This window comes from Ascidia mentula, chromosome 8, assembly GCF_947561715.1.
Source record: "Ascidia mentula chromosome 8, kaAscMent1.1, whole genome shotgun sequence".
Taxonomy (NCBI): domain Eukaryota; kingdom Metazoa; phylum Chordata; class Ascidiacea; order Phlebobranchia; family Ascidiidae; genus Ascidia; species Ascidia mentula.
Window position 1 is genome coordinate 19,603,856 of NC_138573.1, and position 19,370 is coordinate 19,623,225.

A 19,370-nucleotide genomic window follows, 5' to 3' on the forward strand; every position below is an offset into this window, starting at 1 on the left:
TTTCGGGTCATCCGAAACTTTGCATGATCCGGATGAATTTATCGGAAATCCGCATTAACCGACGTTTAGTTATTTTACTAAATTAACAAATTAGTTACGTAATGAAATTTCTTTACAGTCTGTCCATATTAAAAGGGAAAATAAAAAAATTATGAACCTAAAGCACCGATGAGAACTGACTAAAAAAATACGAAAAAACATTTGTTGATGGCGTAACCACTCAAGCATGATGCAGCAGGAGTTGTTGATGAAAAAGTTTTTGCAAAATTTTATGTGAAGGTTTTTCCGCTTTTACGTGAGTAAACTAATCATCAAAAAATCATTTGTGAATTCACTTGTTTGTCCATTTTTTATTTTAAACTATCCAAACCAAATGCATGATCATGTGTAAATAATATGTTTTAGGATGTCTCATTAGACATATCATATGTAACATTTTTTTATGTAACCGGTGAATTAGTCACCAGTGTACAAACTTAAAAGTTACATTTCGTTTTATCTAATGTTTATTGCACTTGGTTAAACTACAAATTTGTACTGTAATACCATAGAATTATGTTTACAAGTTTAAAAAGTAGCCTTTGTGAATTAATAACAGCAACAACTAAGATCATGTTTAATTGTGACTTTGCAACATGTTTGAATTTACAAACCTTCTCAGGGTTCTTTACACAAGCTATCGTATCGGTGTGATGGATTTTTTTTGTCATATATAATAAGGTAAGCTATTATTCCTATTACTAACTCTGCTTATATATTTTATCCGTAAAAGTTATGTTCATCGTACAATGAACAACGCAAATTTTTTCTCCTAAACTACACAACCCTCATTAAGAGTGTGTAGATAAAGTTTGTTTCAATATTTTTGACATCAAAACTTCCAAAATAACGAAGCACTCAATTTTTATGCAGATGAAATTATGGATAAAAAGCGAGTAACAAGTTATGAGGGTATTTATGAACAACTGGAAAATTATGAGAGGAACCTAATTGGACAGTTGGCCCTTGCATTAAGAAACTATAACACCATTAACAATGTAAATCAGCTTTATTATAAAACACAAATCAATTGTTTTTGTTTTTAATTATTTGCACATAAATAGTAATGATATAAAACACATTTTGCTTACTGTTGGATATTTTATGAGAATAATTAAGATATATGTTGCATTGTTGCAATATGGCACTTTTGGCCATAATTTTATTATATTGACTATCGGCCACCATGCCGGACTCTTTATCAGGGTACAGAAATGTCGATATAATAAAATTATTGGCAGAAGAGCTTTTTGCAGCAATAAACCTATATAGGCAGCATCAGTAGTAATATATATGTTACAAATATATATGTTACATTTTAGTTTCTATAAGTTTTATTTTGTTGTTAACGCATCAGGATTGGCCATTTGCTTAACTAAAATCCACTCGGTAGTTGAAACTTCTTTTGATGTTTATTACAATAAATGTACTTGTCATAACACATACACTGTAATTGCAACATAACAAAAAAATTGTTTCTTCTGTAAACTTTTGAGATAATGAATGTTTATGGTTGTATTTTTTGAGGAATTGGGAGACTATCTATCATCGCTAAAGGAAAAATTAAAATGTTTTGGAGCAGAAGGTTTGTCAATGCTCTCTCCTATGCTTGTTAAAAAATATTTATTTGGTGTTGGTGGATGGAATAACATACGTCTGATTAAACATTTAGTGGGAATAAAAATATTACAGAGTATTGATTTGTTGAAAACAACTTGATGTTTTACAGGAGCAAACAGTCCATCAAGACATTTCGCGGACATTTGTGATGAGAATTTTGTTGAATTTAAGGTGAATCATTAACTTTGGGCAAATATTTTTTACTTGTTGCATTTTTATAAAATCCAAATTGTCCAAGTTCTGAAGAATTTAACTTTTCACAATTGACCAAAATTAAAAAATATAAAATACAAAACAGAAAGAGGGGAACTTGCTGATTGCTTTTAATGAAGAAAAATGCCTTTTTGTTTCTGGTTGTTTGTCCCCAACACCTACTTATACTGAGGTATGTTCTCACAATCATTATATATGATTTGTCAATGACTTAGCAGCCTTTGCAATGTGTGGTGGCAGCAATTAGAGGTTGCAAGGGCTGTAAACTTTATGATGCTTAATTGCTTATTGTCGTGTTTTATACCCAAACGCACCCAAGGCCTTGTTCAGGATTTTATGTGGGCTTAATGCATTTTAACAACAATGGTCATTTTTTTTTGTTTTGAAACTTATTTTAGGATGTTTTGGGTCAAAGGTTAAGTGAGATAATTCACAGAGAAGATTTGTCGACTTTAAAAAAATCTTTCTCTGAAATCTTGAAGAAACAAAAGCATGGTGAGTTGTATAAAGATTTTGTGTGTTTTTAATCCAGTTAAACACCTAAAACCAAATAATGCAAGAAATTAATAAATTTGGCTGAGTAATTTTAAAGGATCATAGTTTTGCTGATTGTAATTGTAATCAGTAGATACTGGTCTATGCCTCAGGCATTTCCTTCTAAATTTTGCTTTTCCGGTTGTTATAAAAGCATACAAATATTTTTGCCTTTTTTCGGTCATGCTAGCCATTGTAAGTTTGGACAATGGCTTGGAAAATGCCACATTGCTTGTGTTTATTGCGTGACTGTGTGTAGTTGTAATCAACGAATGCAGATTGCTAAACTTGGCAGTTTGTTTCCATGCTTTTATCATTTTCTTGCCTTTTTTTCAGATGTTGATCAACATGTCTCATTGTTTTGCTGCCAGTTACGGATGCTTGTCAGAAAATCCACCCAAACTGTTAATATTTACAAAAAAATGAATTGTTTTGGGTTTGCCGCTGATTGTAAAAATCTACCAAACTTCTATACAACAAACGGTGTGAAATTTAACGACAACTTTCACCTCTTGTTTGATTCTCCAGTCTATGTTTTCAGGTTTTGCTAAAACTTGGCACAAATCGCTCAAATTGCAGAAAAAATAAATAAATTTAACCTAATTAAAAAAAACATTAATAATTAGGGTGTGTTGCCATGGTAATTGGACGAAATATTCTCTAAACCAAATCCACTGGAAATTAAATTTTTACCTTGATGGAATTGTTGAGTTATTATAGATTCTGTAACTATAAAAATAAATAAATCGGAAAATGTCACTATGTGTGTAGGATTGGATAAGTTTAAATTTACTTGATGTTAAAACACAAATTTTCTTTCCTTTAAATATTTGTGCCAAGATTTTGTTAAATCTGAGAATATGGATGTTGGGGTTAAAAGCATATTGGAATGAAATTTTTATTAAGGATTGGAGTTATATTTGTTGAAAAGATCTTTGCAAATCATGATATTTTATATATTTACTCCAGCAAGTGAGAAGGTGTTGGTCTGTCTTATGTCGCCACTAGATGGCAATGAACAGAACTGTTCCATGACAACCAAGCCACCCCCTAACCAGACAGTGACCACAAGAACTCAGATCCCTCAACCAGATCGATTTACAACCAGACAAGACCTAACAGGTAAATCACATTATGTTCGATCTTACAAGGAGAAACATATTTTCTGCAGTTATGAAACAACCTCTATGACATCAACAATGGAATCACCAACAATATTTTATCCTCCTTACGAAATTTGTTTTCACACTTTTTGTTTCAAGGTAAAATAACTGCAATTGACCACAATCTTCCACAATGGATTCCGCAAAACAAACCTTCAGCACATGTTGATGACTTGATTGAGAGATGCCTGAACACTTTAAACGAGAAAAGAAAATGTGGCACCTCCTTGTTCCAAATGCACCACAAGCAAGGTTGGTTGGAAGAATACGTTGGTTGTGGTTGACCGTGGACAAAATGTTGCTTTTAGTTTTACACTTGGGTCAAGCAACAAGCATCACATACAAGTTCAGACTCACAGATGGATCCACAGTCACAGCACAAACCAAAAGTAAACTTATGGGAGGTTTAGGAAAGCAGGGGGAACCCCCTTTTGTCCTCTCCGTTCATTCCATTTACAGGTTTGAATTTTGTGTAAACTGTTTGTGTTATTTAAATCAAATTTATTTGTGATCAGCTGATCCTATATTTAGGAGATGCTTTGTATGTGTATTGCTACTAAAAGATAAGTGATCTTCAAGTTATTGTGTCTAGTTTAGACTTCAACACACAAACCAGAAGCAATATTTGTGAAATATAAATTAATTGCTGTAAAAGGATCTTTTTTCCATAGCATTGTGTTGAATGAAAAAATTGTTAACATGTCAGAAATTATTTTTGAACATTATATTTTTTAATAATTATATTTTGCTCATATTTAGCATGTGATTGATTGCTGTTTTGTTTTTGCATGAATATCATTTGAATTTGTTCCATGAATGTATAAATGAGGATTACATAGTATGTATGTTGTCATCATGCCAACAACGTGTTGTGTGTATTTGTGTGTGTGTGTGTGTGTGTGTGTGCGTATTGCACTATGTTATGTGCTTAATTGATTATATCCCAACAGTTACAGTTACGCATGTTGTTTTACAAATCTATATTTTCTCAAACATTTACTTGCATTTTGTTTGTTGACTTAGATTAGTCCTAAAACATTTTAACACACAGAAAATTAAAATAATTAAATTTGCTGAAAACTTTACACATGATACATAAATAAATCTTTCAGATTTCTTTCCTTTGTTATCTCTGTTAATAAATGTGTTTAAAATAGCTTCAGTGAAAAGCTACTTATGTGTTAGAAATATTTACACATGTTTCATTCAAATGGAAAACTTGTCAGGACATTTGTTCATGTTCATGAAAAACATGTTTTGTTTACATTTAAGCAAGGTTGCAGTTAAACACCAATTTCCTACACTAAAAAGTTGGTGTGGTTTCTCATATATGACGGCATTGTGCTTATATGCAGTCTGCCAACCCGGCTTAAGCTTTTTAATTCTTTATGACGTTTTTGGACAGGAAATGACATCACAATGAAGCGCTCATGCTATGTACGCTGAGGAGCCGATAGATTTTTTTATTTTGTGTCTGTGCAATTAATGCAGTAAGGTACCGTTTGGAACGTCACCCAATAATGGTGTTTATGTTCATAGGTTTATGCAAAAAGGTGTTTTTCGAGTGAAGTAAACCTTTTATATCAGTCAGAATTGATTTTGTCTGGCACACTTTGTTATTAATATTCTGGGAATTTTGCAAAAAAGTTTGTCAATATGCTGCCAAGTTATCTAAAGATAAGATTTTTGTTATTGTTGAGATTTTTAAAGTGTAGTCAATGAGTTCTATTATTTCAACAATTGCTGCAAGTTTGGGGACTATTAATTAGAGATGCGTTTCTACAATGTTTATGAGCAGCAGCTAGCGCTTAACACAGGAAATCAGAGGTTTCCCTTTCTTCATATTTGCCTGTCAGCAAACTTGTTTAGAATTAAGTAGGAAAGTTTCATGTGTGGTTTGCCTCTCAGGAAGGTTGTGTCTATCACTCCTTAATACTTGTGTGTATGTCACAGACAACCTGTTGTTTTTGGCAGGGATGGTAAACTACATGGTTTAGAGTCTGAAGGAATTTCCCCCGCGATCAGAAGTATTTTATCAGGTATGTTTTGTTGATTGGTTAATTTTATAAAACAATTGAAACTGTCTTTCAGGTCCACTGGTAACAAGCTCTGTGCCATCAAACAGACCAACAAACTTCTCTGTTTCAACAATTCAGTCTGACTCACCTATGGCCGTAAGTTTTGCACAAAACTTTGTCATTAATATACTAGAATGAAGAAAAAAATTCGGAAATAATGTGTAATTAGGGTTGTCTGATTTATTACGTGCACATTTTTATGTTAAAACAACAAACATTGCTTTTTTTGTGTAACATAAAGGTATTGTAATGATATTTTGATACTTTTGTTTAGTCAAGTGACATTGTCAGTGAAATCACATCATTGAACAAGTGGGGCAACACAACTTGTAGCTACGTGAGGCCCCGAAACAGTGCAGAGGTTGCACGTGAACTTCTAGCAAGCACTGGAGCCCATGGAAATGCGGAGGTAATGAAATGGTTTTAAGTCAATTCGGGCCCTTCATAAGCATTTTCCTGTGTTTGAAATGGCTGCGGGCAATCTGCCTGAAACATGCTAAACCTCTGTTTGATAACATTCAGAAATGAAGTATTTTGCTTGTCAATTTAGTTCAAGGAACAATCTCTAATGTACACAAATATTTCTCAAGTTAAAAACTTTGTGATGTTTAAACGATCAGGAAATAGTGAACGGAATCCTTTCTCCCCCACCCCATCTTGATGGTCATCTCGTGCATTCTGTTGGAAGCTCGAAAACTCGTAGTGAGGTATCGTGTCTATCCACAACCAACTCCAACCATGAACAAGGTTGGTGCGCTACTTTGTTATGAAGCTAGCTTTTTATGTTCTTTGCTAACGTTCAACAATTGTCTGCTTCCTTGGGTTTTCCCCTCACTTACTTTGTTTCTTTTAGATTGTGGAAATGTTGTTTCATCTCCCCCCAACCTTGCCACATACCCTGGTCCTCCATGTGTTGATCTCTCGTGTCTTAAGAAGGAAGATCAAACTCTTCCATCATCTTCTCCATCTATCTTACATAATGGAGTGTCATCTTCTACCAAAGCTTGTATGAGTGACGACCGACCACCATCCATTGTTACATCACCATACTCCGACATTACTTCTCCATCCCAACTTTCATCCCGAGTCCGCAGTGCTTCTATGAACTCAGCGCCACCTAGTGTAAACCTTCCCAAACGAAGCATATCCACCCCACTGCAGGAGGAGCAGCTGAAACCTCCACAGAAATCACCGAGGCACAAAACGACGGCAAAACTTCTCACTCAGTTGCTAAGCAACACAACAAAAGTTCCAGAATCTCAACTCTTTGGGTCTTCAGTTTCGTTGTCATCACTTCAGACATCCACAGCCCCCTCATCCAACACAGACCCCTCATCCAACACAGACACACTATCAGCGCTAATAGAGCAAATTTCACCCAAACAGCCCCCTAATAACCCCAGGGACATCCCCCAACCAACATCCAGCATAGATGAAAACATTTTGGATTCTCCTTCGTTCAGTAGTTTCACATCAACTCGCCCAAGTGTGACCACCAATGTCAGTCCAGAAGAATTGGAGGAACTTTGTGAAATATTAACAGGATTTAATGAAGATAACGTTTTCAACCCACCAGCATTAAGCCACCCCCCTCTACACAATCCTGACCATGTTGGAAAGTTCAGTGGAATTTCTGATATGAATAACAACAACATCATCAACCACTCCACAACGTTACAAGTAAGCAACATACATGTGGCCAACATATCCTTGTCTGCTGTCAATTTGGTTCATGGTTACTTTTGTATAAACATAAAACCGCAAAATGGTGTCAGCAAAAAGAATTTTCAAGATATTTGTGGAATAACTTCATTGTTTTCTTTGCAGGAAAACTTTTCTGTTCTTGGCTTCAACCAAGGTATTTTCTTGTTTTAAATTTGTCAAGAAAAATTCATTTTTATTTTTCTTGCAGGAAACACAATGTTCAATCACAAACCTGACATTATGATGTCACAAATGGAAACCCAACAAAACCAGATGACCCCAATGTACCAGGGTGCTGCAATGGCTTCTGTTCCAACAGGGTTTGAGCCGTGCCCTAACCGAGTGGTCGGGAACACCGGTATTGTCAGCCCCCGAGTTCAGCCTCCACTACCGTCACCAGTGGGCGTTGCACCCCAATATCCTTCATTTAACACACAGGATAACTGGGGGGGTAAAGAACCTCTTGTCGATTTGGGAAGATACCCTTTACCGCAAGGCGTAGATCCTCGTATGGCAATCCCTGTCCCTACTAATGTTGGTAAGTTGTCTAGACGATTTTCATGTGCTTCATGACGTGTTGCACGAATTTGCGTCAAGCAGTGACGTCACAATGGTACGCGATCTTGTCTTGTTTGCAAACTTTGTGTTTTTCTCGTCAGGAGCAGCTTCTGTTAACCGGATGAGCGGTATGCAGTGTGGGAACACTCAATTTCAGGTAAAGTTTAACAAGTCACATGCGGTTGTAACAGAATTATTGTTTTTAAAGAACTCACCTATGACGTATCACATGAACAATCATATGACGCGTCCACAACGTAACAATGGACATAATGACAATTTATCGCAGGTGAGATCTTTCGTCATTTGTTGAAAATATTTGAAATAATTACAACCTTCTGTTACAGCAACCTGCTGTCATGATGTTGAACGCACCTGGGGCTGTAGGGAGTTTCCCCAACCCCACCAACGTTGATATGCGGAATATGGGCCGGCACCCCCAGGTGAAACCCCTCACCACAAATCCACAACTTTTTGCGTTGCCTGTTTTATTTTTACCCACAATTAAATTCGTTTGTAGCAAATTTTTAGTTTGTTGTTCGCAAAATGTGTCGCGGTTGAGTGAGCAAATATTTTATTACGCAACAATGTGTATATTTGTCGCAGCAACCGAACGGCGGAACTTCAATGCAAAACAACCCATCTGTGTTACGACGTCAGGTATGTGACGTCACAATGATTGCAAATATGTTGATTCGCGTCGCACGCATTTTTGAAACCGTTTTTTGCAGCTTCAACTACGTTTGACCCATCCAAACGTAAATGGAAGTTCATTCGATTCTGACGTAATAAATGCCGGCATAATGAAACAGGGAAATCCCCCGGGTTATCCCGCGTCCTGCTTGCAGAAGAGAAATGACCTCTACGTGAACTCTAACAGGTTGGGGGGGCCCTTGCAAGAGATTTTGTTGTTTCTGACTTTGTTTTGATTTCAGAATTACTGAAAAAAAATCCTCACCAATGCAGAGATCCATAGCGCCATCTAACGGCTTAAACATGAGAAGTTCAATGCAACTAAACTCACCGCGGTTCATGTCGGTGATAAACGGTAACTTACCTTTTATTTTATTGTTGTTACATGTCATCATACAATGACGTAACAGGGCAAGGTCAAAGTTCTGCACAACCGTTTCCACGCATGACTAACTTCCAAAACTCGCAACCTCCCGGATTCTCATCACAAGGTGGTGCAATGACATGTGGGGAGGGTTATCCCCAACAACAATACTCCCTGACCTCTACTCCCCCGATCCAAGGTCAAACCTATTTGAACTATCTTCCCCCATATATCCCTGAAACGCAACAATTTGATGGATTGTCTCCCCCTGTGACGTCACACTCGCCTAAAGCAAAGAAGCCACGTGTCAAGAAGGTTCGTAAGAATAGTTCTTCCAAGAGCAAGGATGCAAAGCGGAAAAGATCAAATGACGAAATTCCGTGGAGTGATATAGCGCCACCTGTCGGTGGAAGTAACATGTCAGTGTCTCAATACTGCCCTCCAGTGGACGATGATTCGAAGAAAGCAAGAAAGAAAATTTCCAGACGTCCAATGATGATGACAATAGGAGACATGCAATCAGCAAGATTACAACCCACACATCTCGACGCCGATACGTCATCGTTGACGTCACGTAACTCGTCACAGGTGATGTCATCACGCCCGCAAACATTGAACCTGAATGTATTGCTAAAGCAGTATAAGCAAAGACAAGATAGCAATAACTTTCAGGTAAGTCGATTGTTGCATCATAATATCGCGCTCGTAATACTTGTTGCGTAGACACAAGGGACAACGAACCCCCCCTTCTACAGCGGTCAGGAAACTATCACGTCACAAGAAACGATATGGTCAAAACCCATAGATGAAGTAACGAATAGTTTCGGCGTTTCAGCTGTAGGTCGGGCAAGATTACAAATGACCTTGAATAACCTTCCTTTATTGTTGCAGGTTGACAACCTCCTCTCAAACACAAACCTTACCGAAATATTCCCAAATAACACAAACCACTGTGACGTCACAATGAATTCGAATGTCAACAATAATAAACCAGCTTTGAATTGTCGCTACACCGCGTCAGTGGCATCTGCACCGATGATGTCTCCACCCCCTGATGCGTCATCGAGCCCAGTTATGGCGTCACAACGTAACAATGAGCGGAAAACAAGTTTGCTCGAGACATTGTTACTGAAGAAAGATTCTGATTGAAGCCCCGCCTTTCCAACCAATCACGTGTCTTCCCGAGCATGATTGACAGTTTCCCTCAAAGTTTCAATTGATCCGAATCCACAACATTGTCACAAACTGCCTTATTTTGCCATGGTTACCGACGCCGATGTTCCTTTGGATTTGCTGTTACGCAACAATGGTCTTTTTACAAGATTTCTATGGTGTCCTTTGCAATAGTGGTTTTGTTATTTATTTCTGGCGGTGCTCCCATCGCCCAAATTGTTACGTCACACACGCGATGTAAAGAGATTATAATCATGACGTTCGATGGTATTTATTGTTGTTTTTTTTAGCGCAAGATTTTTCCGATAATTTATTCGGACTGAACTTTATCGTTTTGTCGATTTTTCCTTTCCGTGTTCTGCGTAACCAAGCAACGCCCGCCTTAAATGTAAAAATTAAACACTGGATTACTTCAGTGACACAAGCAATGCTTTTCTACCAAGGCTACTTTTTATTTGTTTTAAACACAGATTTATTGCCCGTTTCGCTTACTAATAAAACAACACGTTCTACATTCACATCACAATCAATCAACAAAAAGTTATCAGTGCTGCACGGCGCTGACTCTTCGCTCATCCATTGTAAGGTAAACCCACCAGTAAACCACGTTGAAAGCGAGAAACGTTATGGGAAACAATATTCTTGAATACTGGTCAATTTTCTCTAGCTTTCCTGCAATGTTGTTGTAGTTTTCAATTTTGTTGATTTTACTTGGACTTCCACCGCAACTGACGTCACAATTCAACTTCCGGCCGAATGTTGGTGTATCTGTGACGTCTTCGTCAAATCGATTGGTTTGGTCAATATTTTTTATAATGGACAAATTTTCACCGAGGCAAGCTGTAGATAAATTTTAAGTTAATTGAGGTTTCCATGGATACGTGACTTACTTCTGACAACGGTTGACGCATTCTCGATGTTAGCAAGAAACTGCCGTCTATTCGACGATGCCTTCAAAATATAGATTTGTTCACTACAGAGATGGGACAACCATACAAACCAGTGTCCACATTCACCAGTTTCCGGCTTCTGATTTTTAGGCAAAACAAAGCCAGAATTAATGACTTACGTTGTAATTTGTGTTGTAGGAAAAACATTTTTCATCAGCGACAGATATTCCTGTTTGTTTCACAAAACGACTTGCTTGCCTGAAAACAATTTGGGTGAAATTCCTTGTTACATCACGGTTGGTTTCGTTATTATTGGATTAATCGCAATCTGTTGCCACCAATCAACAAAAAAAGGTCGTTTACAAGACCCAAGTGACAACAAGGACAGTTTATATACATGCCCTTGTGTTGCTCACTCACATACCTTCCCTTGTGTTGCTCACTCACGTATCTTCCCTTGTGTTGCTCACTCACATATCTGCCCTTGTGTTGCTCACTCACATACCTGTCCTTGTGCTGCTCACTCACATACCTTCCCTTGTGTTGCTCACTCACATACCTTCCCTTGTGTTGCTCACTCACATACCTTCCCTTGTGTTGCTCACTCACATATCTGCCCTTGTGTTGCTCACTCACATACCTGTCCTTGTGCTGCTCACTCACATACCTTCCCTTGTGTTGCTCACTCACATACCTGCCCTTGTGTTGCTCACTCACATACCTGCCCTTGTGTTGCTCACTCACATACCTTCCCTTGTGTTGCTCACTCACATACCTTCCCTTGTGTTGCTCACTCACATACCTTCCCTTGTGTTGCTAACTCACATACCTGCCCTTGTGTTGCTCACTCACATACCTGCCCTTGTGTTGCTCACTCACATACCTTCCCTTGTGTTGCTCACTCACATACCTGTCCTTGTGTTGCTCACTCACATACCTTCCCTTGTGTTGCTCACTCACATACCTGTCCTTGTGTTGCTCACTCACATACCTTCCCTTGTGTTGCTCACTCACATACCTTCCCTTGTGTTGCTCACTCACATACCTGTCCTTGTGTTGCTCACTCACATACCTTCCCTTGTGTTGCTCACTCACATACCTGTCCTTGTGTTGCTCACTCACATACCTTCCCTTGTGTTGCTCACTCACATACCTGCCCTTGTGTTGCTCACTCACATACCTTCCCTTGTGTTGCTCACTCACGTACCTTCCCTTGTGTTGCTAACTCACATGCCTTCCCTTGTGTTGCTCACTCACGTACCTGTCCTTGTGTTGCTCACTCACATACCTGCCCTTGTGTTGCTCACTCACATACCTTCCCTTGTGTTGCTCACTCACGTACCTGTCCTTGTGTTGCTCACTCACATACCTTCCCTTGTGTTGCTCACTCACATACCTTCCCTTGTGTTGCTCACTCACATACCTGTCCTTGTGTTGCTCACTCACATACCTGCCCTTGTGTTGCTCACTCACATACCTTCCCTTGTGTTACTCACTCACGTACCTGTCCTTGTGTTGCTCACTCACATACCTGCCCTTGTGTTGCTCACTCACACAAAACAAGAATATTTTCTTACCCCTCGGACAATTGCTGGGCTTTCCTCGAGAAAGTTCTCGCTGCAAAATGAGCCCCGGCGTATTCCATGAGAGCAGCAAATACGAAAGCGTAACACACACACACATAGAAATCAACAGCTGAAAAATAAGCAAAAATATATCAATTAGAAACATTCCAAAATATTAACAGAATGAGCAATAAAATATTTACAACTTGTTTTGTGTCAATATAAAATCCACGTTTGCTCTGTGGCAATATCTATGTTTACGTTGTGGTCTCACCTTTGATGTAAGAAGTTGACCTTGGTCCGCTGTTGTAGACTCCAATCATTAGGGTTGTCATGGAGAGGACTGTGGTTGCGCCCAAACCAACACGAGCGGGAACAGATTTCATGTTGATCCAGAATGAGATCCAAGATAAAATGACGAGAAGTACAGAAGGGAGATAAGTTTGCATCAGAAAGAACAACATGTTCCTTTTCAGATGAAACTCCAAAACCAGCTGTGAATGGTTTCCTGTGCAAATATGATAACGAAATATGGAACAGCATTCCATCATAGAACATATTACATCAATTGTTTTCATATGGGCGTATTACACACAATTTACCACATAAAGATTTTTTTAGATTACACTTTCGTCGTCGCAATATTACGAACAACATATTCCATGTTGGTTCTACCAAGTATGTTGTCATGCAGGGCGTGGTAGACGAGACACTTGGTAATGTTGAACTGAGAGAGAACAACTTTTTCAACCCCCGTAACAGATCCATCCGGTGATCCACATTTCTCCTCCTTGTTCCATTTGTAAACCAAATCGATATCAGCGAACGACCCTAAGAAGAAACCACGCGTTTGAAAACATGTTTATTGCTTGTCAAATGACCTTGACCTACAGCTTTCCAAGGTGAGTCTACACATCTGTTCGTCCATCGGATATTTGTGCAAACTCATTGGACAGGAAACCTATGTAAAACAACAAGTTGTCAAACATTCTGTGTGCCTGGTGTTTGCGCTGACCCCTAGATATTATTAAATAAATATTTAGCTTTCCTGTCTTTCTTTGTATCATGGTCTTGTTTAAATTATATTTTCGTGTTTAATTCACCCGACTTGTAATCCTCAGGACGTATAGCACGGTACCATTAGGGTACATTCGAATTAGACCATTTCTTGTTGTGACGTCATGTATGAATGATGTATGCGAGTTGACGATATAGGTGTCTGGAACCCAAATTCGGTTGCCAAGTGATCCATCCATCGTTAAAACCTGCGAAAATATTTTGGAGCTACTTCTCAAGTCAGGAGGTTACGGCATCGAATCCCACCAAGCGCCCTTACCTGCGAGTAGCCCCTGAACTGTCTAGTTCCGTCCAGCCGGGGATCTCTCCATAATTGTTATATGTGAAAGTGATCGTGTATTCCTTCAAAAAGATTGTGATTATTTCACCAAAGATTGGATACAACGGATATTCACCATGTCGTTGTCTGATATCCGATCCAAACTTGTAACCGAGATTGTGACGTTGACTTTCACCGGCCGACCTGAAACACATCTCACTTTGTTATGGCAGTGATTCTGGGTAATCATAGGGTTGTTGGCGGGTAATTTGCACCAAAATATAAATTTAAGGTGAAAAATGAGAAAAGGTCAAAAACCACTGGGTCATGACAGCATCGTCAGCTTGTCGTGTGGCGTTGTAAGAATTTGTCCTTGGTATTTTTGTATCGAATCAATGAAGAAATCAATGATGGCAACGGATAAATACAGACCGCTCATCCACGAGGACACGCGCGAAATAGCTTTTCATCCGGAAAACAAACTTATTTAACCTTTGCGTGTTCTTGTTTTAACAAATATTTCGTGACCTCGTTCGACCTTCAATCTTTCGTGCGGATTGAGATTATGAACTTTGTTGGAATAACGCCGTGATAAAGTTGAACGTTAGATTTGTTTGTCAAACTCTGATGTCAATTTCGTGTCAGAATCGATTGCTACAGAGAAGAGTTTTGAACAATGAATTTCTTTCTATTAGTGAATCTGGGATATTGTTACGAGAACTTGAAAGGTAAATTGAAGACAAACAAAAAATACAAAAATCGAATTTGCGGTTTCGCCGTCCGTGAATAATTAACACAAGAAAATTGATTTTCTCAAATGCATCACGATCGACCGGAGTTAAAAATCACTTAATGGAAATCTTCCCTGCTGAGGCAAATTAGTTTGCTCGGCACAAATTGCTTCCCTAATTCGACATTTCACAATGTAATGGAAAATCAGAAATCAGCCATGAAATAAATCTCATATCCATCCTCAGCAACAAAAGTTGTTTTGAATAATGGTTAAACAGCTTTTGTGATGAAATTGTTTTCGTCCAGCAGGAGTAAAACTTTACTCCACAACTTATTTCTCACCCAAGTTAATATCAGGTCGTATATATTTATGGTAGTGGTCCGGATCAAGAAGCGTTTCCACCACTGCTCCGTATCGAATTGATGTTTTTGGGTTCCTCCAATAACTAGATTGTGGACCTCTAAATGGAAAGAAACATTGTAATGTAGAGATGTTGTTACAGTTGCTTCACAGCATTGTATTTTGTTGAAAAATCAAAATATTCGCTGCTTTTGGATACTTCGTACAAACGATGGCCGATTCTATGTACGTAGGGTTATTTACCGAACAAGCTTATTAGTTTACTCAAGGGATTAATAACACCATAATATCGATTTGCTGTGAAAAGAACGACACCCGCTCTCACGTAGGATTTTAATGTTTAAGTATCTGGTTGCGGCTAATTGACAAATCTTAGCACATAAAATTACCTTCCAGCTGTTATCGGGTTTTCAACAAGAATATGAATCAGAATAAGAGCGATAGTAAACTTCATCTTGGGAACTGGAAATGGTGGTTTTTCAAACATAAATACTTTATCTAAAATTGCAGTTTTAACAACCAACACAACCGCTTGGCGTTAATCTCTTGAAAAAACACAGACAGGCTTTCGACTATTTTCTTCAACAATGGCCAAAGTTTGCTTACGAAAATCTGTTTCGCGATAATTTAAAAGAAGGTAAAGTTCGCTTTTTTTATCGTTTTTTCGTAAGCTTGTTCCGTCCGACCTCTAAACCTACTAATCCTATTTAAAATGCGAATAGCAACAATTAGGTAGACTCCCTTCGCCATTAAGTTTAAATTATTGGAGTTCTTTTCTCACGTCACCAGACGATAAAATCATTTCCTTGTCTAAATAACTTCTCTTCATTATTACGCCAGGGCGTGTTTTCGGGTGTTTCCATATTCTAATTCTTAGTAGATCATATAACTGTACAAACGAAATACCTCAGCAAATATTATTATTTTTTTCAATAGATTTAGTGATAACGTCAAGTGTCCTAACTGGCCTTACAAACGTTTTCAACATTTTTATTACGTTACCTGCGTAGCGCGACGACGCCAACCTGCATTATAAAGCATTATTGTCACTTCACAGTAACGGTTTGTTGTTCCGGCCAGTTTTCCCTGGAGAATTCGAGGTGGCCCCAATCACTCGCGGTCATGCTTGCATTAATTAGTTTGCACACATTGGCAAGATAGTATCGATCTCAATCATGCATGAATAATAATTGCCCAACGGCCACCGTCCTTGAAATTTCCTCAAATAAAATGCTTATTACCTTCAGGCTATTTTGAATGCGCTAATCTCCAGTTTATAGCAGGAAACATTATTCTTCCAAATGCTCCCCACTTGAAAGAAAAAAAAATGGTACACGTACATCGTTTTAATTTCAACTAGATGTAGACATTTAATCCAACCTTGCAGAGTGCTCTGTTGAAATTAAATACAACTAGGTCGTATATACATTTATTCCTTGCAAAATACTACAGAATATGTTGTGAAACCACATCCAAAACAAGTATATGTTAAGTATAACAATGCCTATAATATTTTTAGTTGGATTCTGATAGTACGGATAAAAAAATTATATTTCAAGTTTCCTCAGCTTCGGGCCGTCGTTATGAGGAGCAGTGTTGCCAGTTGGGCGCTTTTTACGCCCAATTGGGCGTATTGTCTTGGGTGTTTGCGCTTTTTTATTGCACCTTGCGCTTTGGGCGCATTTGGGCGTGTTTGAGAAATTTAAAAGTTTGATAATTAACTCATTAATTATGTAATAAAACGCTGCTTCAGCCTTATTTAAAATACTGCAAACTGAACACACAACAAAATATGACGTCATAATCATATTGCAAAGACGACTGTGATCAAAATAATGAGTGTTACAGGTGTTGCGTCCTGCTCACTGTCTTAGTTTACGGTTTAAGTGTTGAACCATAAGTATAAAATGACCATTGGTTTACGTAACTGATATGTGTAAACTTCATTAACATTGGGCGCATTTGGGCGTGTTGTTTTTGCTGAAATTGGCGCTTTTGGGCGTGTAAGAAAAATCTGGCAACACTGGTGACGAGGTTAATACTTACTGTGATTGATTCTGTTAAGAAATACAGAGACGCAGTGCAGCCAATCTAATTTAAATACCATTGGCGTGTTTAAAATAACTTGCAGCATGGTTAACTTTCAGCACATATAAAACAGCGCGAAGTCGATAGTCTGTTTGTAGACAGGTAAAATATCATCTGTTATGATAGATATTTCATTTGTCCTGTAGTGGATGATAGATCTGTGAATTCAAACTATGAGTAATGTTATGTTTTAAATATTAACAGAACTTTTGTGCTACTTAAAACTTTATTACAAAAAAATGGAAGGATTACTTGAACCGTCACTTTACACAATTAAAGCTATCATCATACTGGACAATGATGGGGAGAGGCTTGTGGCAAAGTATTATGATGATACTTACGCAAGTCTACGAGAGCAAAGAGCATTTGAAAAAAATGTATTTAACAAAACTCACAAATCTGATTCTGAGATAGCTTTACTGGATGGACTTACAGTTGTTTATAAAGGAAATGTTGATTTGTTTTTCTATGTTGTTGGGAGCACACAGGAGAATGAATTGATGTTGATGTCAGTTCTTAGCTGTCTCTATGATTCAGTAAATATTTTGTTAAGAAAAAATGTGGAGAAGAGGATTCTGCTAAGAAATATTGACAGTGTGTTTCTTATCATTGATGAGATAGTTGATGGTGGTGTGATCATGCAGGTTGATGGGAGCCATGTCCTTGACCAGATTGTTACAAGAGGAGATGACATTCCATTGACTGAACAAACAATTTCACAGGTTTTCCAATCTGCTAGGGAACAGATAAAATGGTCACTATTGAAGTAAAATAAATCATTGTACATATTTTTTCATTTTGAAATATTTTGTGCTAGCTGGTAGATATGTCCACTTGCAATTTGCCACTCAATATCCAATGAGTTCCCAAATGGATTTATTGGATGTTTCTAAGATATTGAAACGACTTTGATGATTATTTCTATGTTTAGAAACATTTTCCATTGTGATAAAAAATGGATTTCGATGAATTAGTTTTGTCAGATGTTCATATGGATAAAATACCGGATGGCAACAAAAACTTGGAACAATATTCAAGGATAAAGTTTAAATTGTCTGTGGATAATGAAAATTCATGTCATACACCGTCAGTAGCATTTTACGATGAAGATGGTGATTTAATTGTGCATAAACAAGGAAAGTTGTGTTATGAGGTAATAGGTGTTTTTCACACAATGGCCACTAATTTATCTGGAGTTGGAATGCAATTATGGAGGGGTTCGCTTCTAATGTGTGACTTTATTCAACACAATCCTCAAAAATTTGCAAAATCTTCAGTTTTGGAACTTGGTTCTGGACTTGGACTGACGGGTATAGTTGCTAGCCAATATGCCAGCAATGTTGTTTGTACAGATTCAACTAAAGATGTGTTAAAATTATGTGAAAGAAATATTGAAGAAAATCGTATTTTGTGCCAGGGACTTGTCCAAATAAAAGAACTTGACTGGTTTAACATGGATGAGCATGCGGCAAAAGATTTTATTCAGAGGAATTTTTCAAACCCAAGTCCAAATTTCATACTTGCGTGTGATTGTGTTTATGACGTCAGCTTAACAATTATGTTGTTTCGTGCTTTATACTGGCTTGTGACGTCAATTTCGGGTGACGTGGTCGTTTATATTTCGATAGAAAAACGGCTAAACTTCACATTGGATGAGCTCGATGTTACATGTACGGAATACTCGCATTTTCGATCTTGTCTCACTGATTTAAGCAAGTGTGACAAACGCTTCAAAGTTCGTCAAGTTAACGGTCGAGAATTTTTTCAATACTTCGAATACGAACGCGTTGATCGTTTGGAATTGTGGGAAATAACGTTTACGTAATAAATCCATTCCGACCGATTAAGGTGGCCACATATGCAGGGGTGTATTTTGAAACACTAATTTATTTTCGCGGAGAAGTGGTACAAAGGTCACCCGAGGTCAGTCCAGCGTAACGTCAGCGAGATTTTACAACAGCACATGCGAAAGTCGTACTTACGTGCAAAGTAGAATTTATATGGTGACGTAAAATACGCTTAAGAGCAACACAAGCGGGCAACTTTGGTATACATGCGACTATAAAGTTGTGAGGTTACGCGAACATTTAAGTTACATAGTGGTAAGCAAGAACATTTTTGTAAATTTAAATTACAGGCCTGTATCTTGTCACAAAACAGCGGCTACTAGTTCTCATATTCTGATATAGGCCAAGTTACTACCTTTAGAGAAGGTTCAGCTATTGAAGAGTTTGTCACCAAATCAGCCTTTATAAGTAG

General features: G+C 37.9%; 4 protein-coding genes across 4 annotated transcripts; 3 read left to right on the top strand and 1 right to left on the bottom strand.

Annotated features, from left to right (window-relative positions):
* The first annotated feature begins 217 nt into the window (after positions 1-217).
* On the top strand, positions 218-10,657 carry LOC145911157 (uncharacterized). The gene is made up of 27 exons (XM_082998407.1): positions 218-295; positions 662-720; positions 913-1,037; positions 1,567-1,624; positions 1,769-1,830; positions 1,958-2,044; positions 2,271-2,367; positions 2,743-2,889; positions 3,376-3,528; positions 3,669-3,821; positions 3,878-4,028; positions 5,544-5,608; positions 5,661-5,743; positions 5,922-6,056; positions 6,268-6,394; positions 6,501-7,327; positions 7,475-7,505; positions 7,560-7,889; positions 8,011-8,066; positions 8,118-8,198; positions 8,257-8,352; positions 8,516-8,569; positions 8,641-8,789; positions 8,845-8,957; positions 9,013-9,638; positions 9,690-9,803; positions 9,858-10,657. The coding sequence occupies exons 3-27, from the start codon at positions 921-923 to the stop codon at positions 10,113-10,115; spliced, it is 4,170 nt and encodes a 1,389-aa protein (XP_082854533.1). The 5' UTR covers positions 218-295; positions 662-720; positions 913-920; the 3' UTR covers positions 10,116-10,657.
* LOC145912198 (gamma-aminobutyric acid receptor subunit pi-like) lies at positions 10,651-15,477 on the bottom strand. The gene is given in 13 exon segments (XM_082999605.1): positions 10,651-10,979; positions 11,030-11,090; positions 11,209-11,287; positions 12,607-12,724; positions 12,869-13,102; positions 13,270-13,425; positions 13,486-13,555; positions 13,698-13,859; positions 13,931-13,989; positions 13,992-14,013; positions 14,067-14,134; positions 15,005-15,123; positions 15,413-15,477. Coding segments are annotated over 13 exon segments (1,509 nt in total). The 3' UTR covers positions 10,651-10,683.
* A 1,842-nt stretch (positions 15,478-17,319) lies between these two features.
* LOC145910366 (coatomer subunit zeta-1-like) lies at positions 17,320-17,881 on the top strand. Its single transcript, XM_082997463.1, has one exon. The coding sequence runs from the start codon at positions 17,351-17,353 to the stop codon at positions 17,879-17,881; it is 531 nt and encodes a 176-aa protein (XP_082853589.1). The 5' UTR covers positions 17,320-17,350.
* A 185-nt stretch (positions 17,882-18,066) lies between these two features.
* On the top strand, positions 18,067-18,954 carry LOC145910365 (methyltransferase-like protein 22). The gene has a single exon (XM_082997462.1). The coding sequence runs from the start codon at positions 18,067-18,069 to the stop codon at positions 18,934-18,936; it is 870 nt and encodes a 289-aa protein (XP_082853588.1). The 3' UTR covers positions 18,937-18,954.
* The last annotated feature ends 416 nt before the right edge of the window (positions 18,955-19,370 follow it).

Coding starts and splice junctions, on each gene's coding strand:
- LOC145911157 (XM_082998407.1), top strand. CDS start 921: ATGGATAAAAAGCGAGTAACAAGTTATGAGGGTATTTATGAACAACTG. Junction 5,609..5,660: donor GATCAGAAGTATTTTATCAG/GTATGTTTTGTT, acceptor ACTGTCTTTCAG/GTCCACTGGTAACAAGCTCT. Junction 8,790..8,844: donor CTCTACGTGAACTCTAACAG/GTTGGGGGGGCC, acceptor TTTTGATTTCAG/AATTACTGAAAAAAAATCCT.
- LOC145910366 (XM_082997463.1), top strand. CDS start 17,351: ATGGAAGGATTACTTGAACCGTCACTTTACACAATTAAAGCTATCATC.
- LOC145910365 (XM_082997462.1), top strand. CDS start 18,067: ATGGATTTCGATGAATTAGTTTTGTCAGATGTTCATATGGATAAAATA.